Below are 13,454 nucleotides of genomic sequence, written 5' to 3'. Positions count from 1 at the left end.
GTGTAGGACGCAACAGGGGAGAAATCCTTCCTTGCCTACAGAGCTTTCTCACCCTCTCTTTGAACTTAGTTCATGTTTGGCTCAAGAAGAGATTTGATCCAAAGCTGTCATTTGGTGACCACAATTCTACAAGCTGCTCAAAATTTGTCAGAGCTGAAAAGAAATGGCAATTGTAAGCTACTGAGCTCCCATGTGTGCTCCTGCCAGCCAAGAGTGGCCACAGCCAGGGCAGAATAGCATCCACATCTATAGAATATTGCCCTTCATTGCCAGGAGGCTGATAACAGTTTTTGCTATGGTTTATCTTGGCCTCATTTTTAAGATGCAAAAGTTAAGGACTAGAAAGTAAAATCAAGGTATGTCCATGGTGAAGTTGAGGCCAAAATGCCATATCTTGTCACTCCAGTCTGTCTGCTGGAGTCTCTAGGTATGGCCTTGCCCCTGTCTCTGAAGGCCACATCACTGATCTTAGCTCACCATATAAAACTTGCTATATTCAAGGAGCTGCAGCAGGCAAGCTTCAGGACACATCATTCTATGAATGTATTCGACGATCTCTGCTTCATTCTTTTCCTGACCTGTCCGTAACCAGTTAGCATTCAAGGGTGGGAGAGGGCTCTTGATGGTCACATGGAGACCTGACCTGTTCCTACTTCTCTTGCTCCAGGGAATCTACAGCTGCATCCATGGGGTGGCCATCGAGGAACGCCAATCTGTGATGAATTCCCCCACCGCTACCATGAACAACACACACTCCAACATCCTGCGCCTGCTCCGCACAGCCAAGAACATGGCGAACCTGTCTGGTGTGAACGGCTCCCCACAGAGCGCCCTGGACTTCATCCGCCGCGAGTCATCCGTCTATGACATCTCTGAGCACCGGCGCAGCTTCACACACTCTGACTGCAAGTCGTACAACAACCCGCCCTGCGAGGAGAACCTCTTTAGCGACTACATCAGTGAGGTGGAGAGAACGTTTGGCAACCTGCAGCTGAAAGACAGCAACGTGTACCAAGATCACTACCACCACCATCACCGACCACACAGCATCGGCAGTGCCAGCTCCATCGACGGGCTCTACGACTGTGACAACCCACCCTTCACCACCCAGCCAAGGTCCGTCAGCAAGAAGCCCCTGGATATCGGCCTGCCCTCCTCCAAACACAGCCAGCTCAGCGACCTCTACGGCAAGTTCTCCTTCAAGAGCGACCGCTACAGCGGCCACGACGATTTGATCCGCTCTGACGTCTCGGACATCTCCACCCACACGGTCACCTATGGAAACATTGAGGGCAACGCGGCCAAGAGGCGTAAGCAGCAATATAAGGATAGCCTGAAGAAGCGACCAGCCTCGGCTAAGTCCCGGCGGGAGTTCGATGAGATCGAGCTGGCCTACCGCCGCCGACCACCCCGCTCCCCTGACCACAAGCGCTACTTCAGGGACAAGGAAGGGCTACGAGACTTCTACCTGGACCAGTTCCGAACAAAGGAGAACTCACCTCACTGGGAGCATGTGGACCTGACCGATATCTACAAGGAGCGGAGCGATGACTTCAAACGTGACTCTGTCAGCGGAGGAGGGCCCTGTACGAACAGGGCGCACCTCAAACACGGGACCGGGGAGAAACACGGTGGGGTCGGCGGGGTGCCAGCCCCCTGGGAGAAGAACCTGACCAATGTAGACTGGGAGGACCGGTCCGGGGGCAACTTCTGCCGCAGCTGCCCCTCGAAGCTGCACAACTACTCCACGACCGTGGCAGGTCAGAACTCGGGCAGGCAGGCGTGCATCCGGTGTGAGGCTTGCAAGAAAGCAGGCAACCTGTACGACATCAGCGAGGACAACTCCCTGCAGGAGCTGGACCAGCCGGCTGCCCCTGTGGCGGTGCCATCCAATGCCTCTGCCACCAAGTACCCTCAGAGCCCGACTAATTCCAAGGCCCAGAAGAAGAACCGGAACAAACTGCGCCGGCAGCACTCCTACGACACCTTCGTGGACCTGCAGAAGGAGGAAGCCGCCCTGGCCCCGCGCAGCGTGAGCCTGAAAGACAAGGGCCGATTCCTGGATGGGAGCCCCTACGCCCACATGTTCGAGATGCCAGCTGCTGAGAGCACCTTTGCCAACAACAAGTCCTCAGTGCCCGCCGCCGGACACCACCACCACAACAACCCCGGAGGCGGCTACATGCTCAGCAAGTCTCTCTACCCTGACCGGGTCACGCAAAACCCTTTCATCCCCACTTTTGGGGACGACCAGTGCTTGCTCCATGGCAGCAAATCCTACTTCTTCAGGCAGCCCACGGTGGCGGGGGCGTCGAAAGCCAGGCCAGACTTCCGGGCCCTTGTTACCAACAAGCCGGTGGTCTCGGCCCTCCATGGGGCTGTGCCAGGCCGTTTCCAGAAGGACATCTGTATAGGGAACCAGTCCAACCCCTGTGTGCCTAACAACAAAAACCCCAGGGCTTTCAATGGCTCCAGCAATGGGCACGTTTATGAGAAACTTTCTAGTATTGAGTCTGATGTCTGAGTGGGGGAAGAGAGAGGTGAAGGTGGGTATGGGAGGGGGAGGGGTGTGGGTCGATTGGGGCGCACCTCACGGAGGGAGGTGGGGGTCAACTTGGTTCCCATTTGCTCCTTTATTGTTGTTTTAATTCACTCATGGGATCCTGGAGTTCTGGTTCCTACTGAGGGCAACCCTGGTGACCAGCACCATCTCTCTTCCCATTCGCAGTTCTCCCCCACCTTCCCCATCTGTCAGCCGTTCCTGTTCCCAGGAGAGGATGAAGTAGGAGGGTAGACAGGAGAGAGGAAGGACTGCACAGGAGCTTCCTCCTAGCATAGAAGAACTCTGCCATCATCTACTTTGAGTGAAGCTAGGAGAAAGGAGAGGAGGCATCTGAACTCTGGAGTAGCCTTTCCCAAATGAATCTTTGCACTTAGGTGAGGAAGCAAATGCATCGAATGAAGGCCATTTAGCAAACTGCTTGGGAGTGAACAGAGGCTTTTGCTAAATTCTGGTTGCATAGATCATATCTGCCTAGAGATCACGTGCCAAGGGGGAAGGTGGGACATGTTTGTATATAAGCCAAAACAACATTTGCTTCCACTCCATGAGACTGATTAGTGGTGAGTTAAAATAAAAGGCCCTTGGTGGAGGAGTAGATTCCTGAACAAATTGAAGAGCATGCTATCATAGTGCTCTGCAGTGTGTTGGAAGCAAAACAGGTAGATTGCGGTTGCCTGTATCCGTGGACATCTGCACGTGGTTGCAATCAGGTGCCCCTACTTGCAGAGAAGGCAACCTTGACACATTATGCTGTTTCTTTCTATATCCCTCAGCAACGTGCTTGGTTTGGCTTATGTGCAAGCAGAGATGGTCATAAGATACCTGAATATTGTCTCTCTCTCCCCTCTTCGCCTTTCCTGAATGAGGATAAGGTAGGGGCTAGACAAAAAAGGTGGTGAGACAATCCTATGGCGATTCCTCAGTGATTGCCAACAATTTCAGCCAGTCTGGACCAACAACTTTCTGGAAAGCTAAAGGGAGCTAGATGCAGCCATGATTCTTGAGAGCAAAAGATTCCATAAGGCTCTTTTGGGCTTTTAGACCCTCAACTGGCCAAGGCATGGGGTGGAACTTAAAGGCTTGGAAGAAGAGGGGAGTCGTCCAGGGTAGGGTAAGTGAGAGAGGGGGATGTTTTCAATGCTTTGATCCCTTCTTACTTAACCTGGAGCTAGAAGAGCAGTCTTGTTCCCCCAGAACTGATTGGAACCCTAATGGAACAGACAGCTGAGAGAGAAAGCCCACCTCCACGCAGACAGCTCAGGATGCAGGGGGACGAGGGTCATGAGTGGGGGAGGCCAGGAGGGGAACGACTTTCCCATTGGACCCAGCTTCCTGGGAGTGTGACTTGAGCCCCGTGTGAACACTGTTGGTAGAAGCCCTTCCCCCCTCCTACAATACCTCCTTTCCATTCCAGATTGTACCATTCAAGAATAAAAAGGAAAAACAAATGTGTAAAACTCCAGGGATTGAGGGTACTGGCAGACACGATGCCCCCTTTGCTGAAAGTTGGAAAATCAAGAAGGGAAATGATTATCTGTCACTGCCGGTCCTGAAACTTGGGGTAAGGGTGTTCTAGGGGTCTGGCCATCCTACCCTTATGCGGGGTGGCATCCAAAGAGCCCTGAGTCACTGTGGAAGCTGGACTGCAGGATCGCCACGTTGCACACAGGACACACAACCTAGAAAGGTGCTCATCCTCCTCTGACGGAAGCTGCCATGTCTCCTCCAGTCACACCCCCCAGGGCTGGTCTTTGCCTTCCTGTTTGCCCTGCCTCCTGGTCCTTCCTCATCCCCACCCTTTTCCTGGATTTGTACCTCAGTCTCTTTCATTTCCAAGCCACCTGAAGGCCTTGTAAAGTTTTTCTTTCTAAACGAACGTGGGGGCAAGGGGCTGAACCTCTCACAGATTTGGCGGGAGGAACACGGAGTGCTTTGCTTAGGTTCAAGGAAAGAAAAGACTTGAGAGAGAGGACAGAGGGTGTGGGGCCACCCCAGGAGGAAGGAGGCGAATGGCTGATCAGCACTGCTTCTCCCAGGCTCTGTCCAGGGCCAGGGGCTCATTCCCTCCTCCCTCTTCCTCTTACCTCACCCCTCTCAAGTAAAACCACCAAACCAACTAACCTAGCGAACAGCAGTCTAGAACCATGGGGGCTCTGTCAGGCTCCACAGTGACAGAAATGAAGATGGTGTTTATTTCATATGTAAATATTTTGTTTTCTAATTAATTTTGTATAGATAAAGTGTTCTCTTGTCAGTATTCAGGGTGTTGGGCTGGAGGGAGTGGGGTGGGGAGTGAAGGGGAAGACAAGTGTTTTGTTACTGGGTTTTCATTTTCCACTGGGGGAAGTGTTTTGTACGGCATTTGCTTCAGGGTGTCTAGAAGATGTGAATGAGAAGAGAAGCCACAGTGGTGGAAGAGCCCCTCCCCCCGGACCCTCCCCAGCCAGTCTTCTTGTCAGCCTGTATGGGAAGAGCTCCTGAGCTTCGGCCTGGACTTTGCGCAGGCTCTGATGTGGCTCTTAAGCAAACCTCAGGTCTAACTCAGAGCTGCAAGGTAGACTATGGCTTTCCAGCATTCCATAAAAAAGGAGCTGGTGACGCCATCATTTTCCTGTCAGTAGCCACAGTAGTCAAGATTTTTAAAGGGCTTAAATAGAATCGAGGTCAAATTAGCCTCCCTTTCTTGGTGTGGCTGAGAGATTTCAGGATATTCAACCCTGAGAACTCGCCTGGCAGTCTCCTCTGATGTTTGACAACCATCTGGGTTGCTCTGATCTTCTTCCTCACCCCTGCGCCTTGCCCCTTGCCCCAGCCTACCCCCTCACTGCCCTTAGAAATCAGTACTGCAAGCACACCCAGAAGTGTCCCGTAACTGGGCTTTCTGAAGCATGTGACATCATCATGAGAAGTAGCACTGGGTATGGGTCTCACTAATTTGCATACTTTTCTAGAAAAGATGACCAGAGTCCACATGCTCAAAATTCAGTGGCTAGATGGCTCCATTAGAAAGGTCGCTGAAGCTCCTTTTAGAGGTAGGAAGGTGGGGTATATGAGGGATGGTGCCAATGGAGGCTTTCTATTTGCCTTGTCCTCATTACTGCCATCAGGAAGGTGCTATTTGCCTTGTGCCAGGTGTTCGAAACCTGACCTTGGGTTAACCAGACAAATAGAATTTCTTTCACTGAACCGTTGGTTTTGTAAAGGGTTGCAGCCTCTCTTTACCACAGGATGAAATTTGCAAATTCATTTCCCCATCATATTATGTTATTTGTTCCCCTATCCCCCCATTATCAGAAACTGTCAGATGGATCATTTTTCTAAACCTCTTATTTGGCCCCAATTTGTCACTTTTCTTGAACTAGATGCTTGAATTGAGACCAAGTAAGATATTCACAGGCTGTTCAAGACAGCTAAAAGAAAGGATGGGCTGAGCACTGTCAAATTCTAGATGCTACTTAATTATAGAATAACAAGCCAGTAAAATGCATAAGGAAGAATTCAGTAGTAAGCCCTGTCTATATCACAGATGGGTGTGGATCAAAGCCCAACCTATCCAAAACTGTGAGATTCTGCAGATATCCTCAGGAGCATCCAAGCTTCCAATGTTCTTCAGAATCCATGCTTCCTCTCTCATACCCTCTATCATCCCCTTGTGTTGTAGAAGTGGGGTGCTCGGTGTGGTCCTACATCACTCCTTTTGGTGGCAATGCTGAAGTCTCAGCATTTCCACTGACCTCAATCTGACCCTTGAATTTGCCTGAATCAAGATTGTGCACACCCTTCAGAGTGATGCATGTACAGTGGACCTTGTTATTTCAAAATTTATCACTGTGTACCCTCAGCCAGAACTTGGGAAACCTTACTGTGTGCTCCCCTGTACTGGCCACAGCCATGTAGTGATTGGGGGAAAATCCCAAATGATTCCATTAAATGTTGGTGGTGTCAGTAGTGCCAAAACGCATGTGTAATATGATAAAATAGGAGTCGTCTATACAGTTAGGTGAATATCACCCGCCCAGTCTTCCATGGTCATCCAGAGTTGCCCAAGGGAGAACTGTCTGCAGAGTGCTGGTCACCTGCACATCTCATTTAAGAACGGGGGTTTGTTTTTGCTTTTTAGTTGGTTCACATTTCAGGGACAGAATAACTAGATTGTTTGGGCTGCCTTTGGACAAGCAATTCCAGGATTCACTTTGTTTCCATCACCCTCTCCCCAAGCAGAACAAAGCAACAAAAAACTCTTGTCAATGCTTGACACCCTGTGCATGTCTATCTTGATGTGTTAGGAATAATGATGTCACTGCAGTGCTGTTGATTGACCATATTGTATGTGCGCAGGAGGCTGCTAAACACTTGGATAGGGGCATTGCTTTCTTCACTGGGGTGTCAGAGACTCTTCTTCCTGTCTAAGTAACTCTTTCTGGAGGAGAAGCAGGTAGTGGTTGACAGTTACACTGCAGTGGGCCTGGCCTTACAAATGACCTATGGCCCCTGGTGTTATTTTTGAGGTCCTGAAAAGGCTTTTTTCCAATGACTGGCTTCCCGCACAGATTGCTTGCTTTAGCACCAAGATGCTCACCTGTCATTTAAGTAAAAGTAGTCCCAGGAAGGATGATGTATTAAGCCATATTAAGAATTTTTACATTTAAACACCTAATGTACATTAGGACTCTCATGCCTTCTTCTGGGAATAGTTATGATACAAGAGAAGAGAAACAGCAGGGAACACCAAGTAACAGCAGGGAGCAAGGATACAGGTTCTAGAAGGCAAAGCCATTTAAACTGTAAGTTCATCTTCCACCTGCTTTTACTTAAGGCTTGACACTGAAATAGGTGAAAACAATTCCTAGCTGGGTATCCAAAGTGTGTAGCTTAAGAATTGCTAAATTCAGTATCTTGTAGGGCAGGTTAAGGGCTGCGACTCTACCTATAGCAAACGGAAGACTGAGCTTCTCCTCCATTGCAGGTTACTGACTAGACAGCTAGAAACACCAAATTGAAATAATGGCATAATAAAACTTGCTTTAATTATCTGTTTTATGTCCCAGTTCAATTAATATTCCATTCAGCTGAGTCCTATACTCTATTTTCTCACCTCCATTCAAGGTGTCCAGTTGTCCCAACACATTATGAACTGCTTAGGAGCCAGTTGACCACCAGGTGCTACTTAATTTGTGGAACAATTTTTTTGGCTTACCCAATGCTGAGGATTACACTAAAATGCAGATTTGTCAATCTGAAAAATTCCATACTGATTGATCTAGGATTTTTATTCTAGTTTGGGAGTTCTAGTGTTATATACAAATCACAGGATATCAGTATACATCCCACCCTTATCCCATTGACTCAGTCACACAGAGGCCCTTAAGTTTTAAGACTTGGAATACACAACCTATCTATTCCCATGACAAAGGCCCCCACCAGAAACCTCAAGTGAAAGCCAGTGCTATTTATATGCTTGGAAAGATTGGTGAAGTAATGTTGAAGCAAGGAAGAAGAATTTTGTTCAGAGTGATGGGTTAGGATAGCAATACTTGGAATAAGTCATAGAATTTAGAAATCCTCCATGTTTCTCTGGTATGTCCCTCTCTGTCCACCACGGGATTCATCACAGTGAGTTTCTGGCACTGTTCCATGCTTTAAAATATAATTACTAGTGTAATTAGGAGGGTGAGGACCCCTGGTGAGAACTAAAGGTAGAAAGCAGAGTGGATGAATAGAATTCCTCACAGCCTAGGGACAGTGATGTGCAGAATGTGTTTTGGCAAAGGGAAAAGAAATGAAACGCAATGCAAGGATTCAGGGTGCAATTAAGATGTACAACACTAAGTCTATTATATCACCATTATTTTAAAGATTTAGTTTCTACTCCTTAAGCCTGAATTCTCTTCATGTGTAATTATTTTACTATTGTGATTTAGTGGGTGGAGCAGATTCCAGTACCATGAAGGAGATAAAACGTTAGTTTGTGCTCAATAAACATAGGTTTACTGAACTATGTCCCTGCACTAATGCTGCAAAGGCTATAAAAGATTTTGAAATAGACTATATTCTATTCACATAGAATATATGAATGAATAAGTATAAAATATTTAAATATGTATATTGTGTATACATAAATAGGTGTGCCTGGATGTGTATTATGATACATGCAGGTTGAATATTTTCTGGTTTCAGGGTGTGAGTCAATGATACACCTTATGATATTTTTAAAAATGCTGCAGAGATTCAGCTTTGTGCATCATGACCACTCCTGGACTTTTTTTTTTTTTTTCCCCATTATTGCACCTCCCAAGGCTACAACTCTGGCATTCCATCTCTGACCACAACCTTGCATATATTTTTTTAAATTGTCTGCATTCTTTCAAGCCCTCTCTGGTATTCTGCGTAACTCTATCCGGCTTCCCCCTTTGGTCACTGGAAAAGCTACTGACTATGTTCACCCACAGCAGCAGTACTCTCTTCTTCCTCTTGCATTTCACCACACTTACCTTGCTTATCGAACATTGTAGCCCATCACCCATCCCCATGGCAGGAAAAGAAGTTCTTAAATCTATGCCAAAGAGCACATATGCAATCCAGTGAATCTCAACTGAACCCTACTGGCTTGGACATCTTCATTATTTCTCCCATGTTGACTCCATGTCACATTCTCTAAGTATTTCTTAAATTTGTTGTTCATCATCCTCTCTTTTACTTCATCTCTTTCCCATTGTGTCCCCAAGAAAAAATATGATCACATTTTGATGGAAGCCCTCCTCTACCTTATTTTCTGCCCTTCACCCTGATCCCTCCATCTTCCCACCCAACTCGTTGGTACTCTGATGCCCCTCTGACCTCTTCTGAGAGGTGCTCCAGCCAATAGTCCCTGTCCCTGCTGCATCTTCAATCCCTTCCACACATGTGTAACCATCTCTAAAGATAAGCCTTTCTTCATTCCAGTGAGACTCTTGGATTCCTGACCTGTCTCTTGATCGTTTTGCTTCCAAACTTCTCAGAGACATAGCTTTCTTTCTTCCTCTTCCAGCAGTCAAGGCTTTATAACTGGACTGCATTCTGCATGCTGTGGAAAACTACTCTCTGGTAACATCCAATCAATTAACTTCTTGTTACAAGACCAATAAAGTCCCCTACCCCCAAATCTTCATCCAACATTAACTTAAATTTAAAATGAGCATTTTATCCTGTTTTTAGTCTTAGCTCTCTCATCCTTTGATCCATCACTTGTTCCTCTTCTTCCTTCTACTCCCCAGCAGGGACTTCCCATGTTCTGAGCTTAGCACTTCTTTTCTCCATGCTTCCACAGCAATCTTTCTCTGTCTTCTCCAAGTTCAATTACTATTTGAATGAAGGTGAATTCCCAATCTTAACTCCTAAGCCATCCTTTTCAGCTTCATGCGCATATTTCAATCACTTCCCAGGCAACCAACTTCATATTGACTCAACTGTCTAAGACCATCGTTGAAACCAGAATTACCAAGTTCCCTATTTTTGATAATGATACCTCCATTCCTTCTGTCACCAAAGCATTTCAGATACTTCTGACTCCTTCACTTCCTCATCTTAAGCATCTATTCGGTTCATTCTTACACCCAATGTTTTCATTATTCCCTTTGCATTCATGCCTTTTCCTTTAGACTGGATTATTCAAAGTCCTTTAGTATTGTTCTAAGATTTTAGATTGAAACAACTCTTAGCAATACTCATTTCCTAAATACAAAGTAGATGTCATTCTTCAACTCAAAACACAACTTTTGAAGGGCTTCATTTGCCACAGATTGTCAGCAAGAATAGTTTGTTATTTGCCTATACGAGTATGCTGTGACTCAGACATGCTGAATCTGATGCATGTCCCTTAAACTTTCCCATACCAACTGATTTTCTAGTTGTCACTCTTACTAGTATTTGCTTTGCCCAAAATACTCTCCTCCTCATCTCCCATCTCCTTCCTTATATAACATCCATCCTAAGTCTTCAAAGACCAGAAATCAGACAGTGGTCATCTTGTCTACCTTTCTTTATCCCTCATCTAGAGAAAATATTCAGACATTTTGAAAATGGACATAGTAATTTATCTCCCTTAGTGACTATTATCAAAGACCATCTTATTTCATAGTCATGTGGTTACATGTCTCATCTCACCTGGCTGTATCACAGACTCCCTGTGGTCAGAGTGATGTGTTTATTCATCTCCTTATTCTATTTCACTTAAAGATCCTTGTAAAGAAAGGCTCTAGTAAATATTGGATATTATAATTGAGGAGAGGTCATTTTATTTAGCCTACAGGATACTTGAATCTGCACAAAAACCTAAGGATGAGTACCCTACACACATTTCTATTTTTGCACACATCAGCACAGTAATACACTGCATGCATACATTTCCATATTAATTACTACTTTCAAGTGGGAATTTGAAGCTGTTCCATGACTGTTCCCTGGAGCACCACATATGTTCAAAGTAAGTGACAGAGGCCATGAAGGATATTGATCAAATGTTTGATATCAAGAGTTTTCAGATGCATTGAGTGGAGTTTGTATCCAGACACTCCACTTCCAGACTGAGTCTCTAACAGCCTGACCTATGCTGGAATTGATCAGACTCTGATCCAACACATACAATGCATAGTTTTTTATTTTTTGTTTTAAGAGTACTAGAGTGACCTTGTCATGATTCAGGCTTACTAATCCTGCACCTTTGTGGACCCTGAATGGCAGTCCTGCAGGACAGTGCATACCATATGCCTTTCCACATTGGTGTCTACACAAGGCCTGAATAGAGTGAACAGTGTACGCTGTTCATGTCCTTGTTATGATATTGCAAGACAAGGGCTCTGCAGATACTCACACTTTCTGAGGTTCGGTTATAGGGTTACTTCTCCTGAGTAGGAAATGAAAGTGGAGATAATTAAGCACTTTACCTCTGATCTGTTTATTCAAAATCAAAGTTAGGATTTGAATGAGCTAGAGCAGAGGATATTGTAGTCCCCAAATGATGGCTTTCTCTGTAAATATGAAGGGAAGCATTACCTCACAGAGACAACATCACTCTGGCCTCTTGTCCCTTTTATGCTCTTATTGCTGTTCACCCACCCCTTCCCCCTTAGCTCAGCTTAGCAATTTGTCCTGTTCCTTCTGGTCAGCGTCAGCTTTCTTTGTTCCTGTGTAGAAACTCTCAGAGCCATGACTGTTCTTTCACTCAAGTTGCTCTGGTCACTGATAAATGTCCCTTCCCTTCTCCTGGCCAGCCTCCTCTGTAAATCTGTTTGTCATTGGCCATGAATTATTTGCCTTTGGGAGGTGTCTCCTGCCACTGTGGGCTAATATAAAGCATACTATAGAGAACTCAACTCAAATAAGTTATAAGAAGTGACAAGTCTTTTGCAAATGAAGTCTATTCTTCATTGAGATGGTGGGGAGTGATGGTGGAGGAATTATTGGAAAGATGTGGCAAATCTTATGGCAACTTGTGAGATGCTTAGTGAAAATGAAAATGTGAGTTGAGAGAGGGATAATTTTTCTTCTCAACAGTCTGCATAGTCCCACTCCTGGGAATGGGGATAATTAACATTTTAGAGCAAAATCCATCTCATTGTGAGATTTTTATTTTAACCAATGAACCAAAGGGTCTGGTGGGAGAATACTAATACAGCCACCCTCACAAAAAGGACATTGACAAATCTACTGGATCAACCAATGAACCAAATTTCAGGTAGTTTTCTCATGAGGTATGCATGTCAAGTTTTTGCATATGCATACTAGCAAAAGGTGATGGAGGATATATGGAACAGATACAGGCATATAAAAATGCTCCCTTCATGTCACAAAGCCAGGAGCCTGCACCTTAGTCTTAAGGTCCCCCTTGATTATTCGCGTTGATAATAGCTTTAGAAAGAGCTAGTGACCTCCCAAATGTCCACCCCTTTAGTCACTCCCAGGGAGCAAAAGCTCATCTGAAATTTGGAGCCTATTTCCTGAGTGTCTTCTGACCAAGGATAGAATAACAGCACTCTCCACGTTCACTTTAAACTTGAAAGGCAGCAGGAAGGGAAAGAATGAAGAAAAATAAAAAGGCATTTTATAAGGGCCACCTTCAAACCTAGTTGTGGACTAGGGGTTGTTTGATCCAATACCAAAAACGCTAGTGAAGGTAAAAGCTGCCCAGGCAGTATCCACAAAGCAAGAGCTGCATCACAGCTGCTTTCAGCTGTAACTGTGCCCACCAGAGATGAATGAGCAACCTGGGTCCTACCATGTCTATGAGAGCCTGAATGCCCACAAAGAGTCCAGCAATGAGTCCACCCCGAGCCAGTGCCCAGACCCTTTGGACCACAGCACACAAAGAGCCTTTGACCATCACCCTGGTCAGAGAGGGAGTGACTCATTACAACAGCTCTATCTCAGAATCTGAGCCAACGGGGTCCTGACTTTATCTGTCCTCCTTGCAGAAAGGAACTCACACGGAGGTGTGGCAGAAGTAAAGCTTCAAGGTATGTGGCCATAGGAGTGTTGAGGGCTGAGCTTCCTGCTTCTCTTAAATAAGGATTTATTACCTGTTTTCTACAAATGCCTGCCTGAATCCTCAGTCCTGTTCACAACAGCCTATATAGTTAACTATCATTGTCATGGTCACAATTGAACTATAATTGATCATTTTCTTTTGAAATCAAGGTCTATTTTAATGTTCCCTCTGGCTGGGATGTAAGAACACCTGCAAACCAGACACTAGACCATGAAGTTGCCTCAGGCTGCATTGTGCTCTCAGTAACTTATAAATTGCTTCCATATATTCACCTGCATGTCACCAGCTGTAACTAATTTAATCTCTTCACCACGTGCCACCACATGCTTGTGCGCTTCCTCAACACAACACGTAATTTCAGTCATTTTC

At 45.8% G+C, this 13,454-nt stretch overlaps 1 protein-coding gene across 12 annotated transcripts in view; it reads left to right on the top strand.

Annotated features, from left to right (window-relative positions):
* GRIN2B (glutamate ionotropic receptor NMDA type subunit 2B) overlaps positions 1 to 6,628 on the top strand; it is a 755,912-nt gene extending 749,284 nt beyond the window's left edge. For all 12 annotated transcript variants that reach the window (XM_089303866.1, XM_089303864.1, XM_008259603.5 and 9 more), the window contains one exon: positions 668 to 6,628. In XM_089303866.1, the coding sequence (XP_089159992.1) occupies positions 668 to 2,524 (1,857 nt within the window). In that variant the 3' untranslated portion in view covers positions 2,525 to 6,628. The remainder of the gene's footprint in view (positions 1 to 667) is intronic.
* Positions 6,629 to 13,454: the final 6,826 nt, after the last annotated feature.

The sequence above is a fragment of the Oryctolagus cuniculus genome, chromosome 9 (assembly GCF_051225735.1).
Source record: "Oryctolagus cuniculus isolate XC-2025 breed Fujian yellow rabbit chromosome 9, ASM5122573v1, whole genome shotgun sequence".
Lineage (NCBI taxonomy): Eukaryota > Metazoa > Chordata > Mammalia > Lagomorpha > Leporidae > Oryctolagus > Oryctolagus cuniculus.
This window is presented reverse-complemented; position numbering and strand designations above follow the sequence as displayed.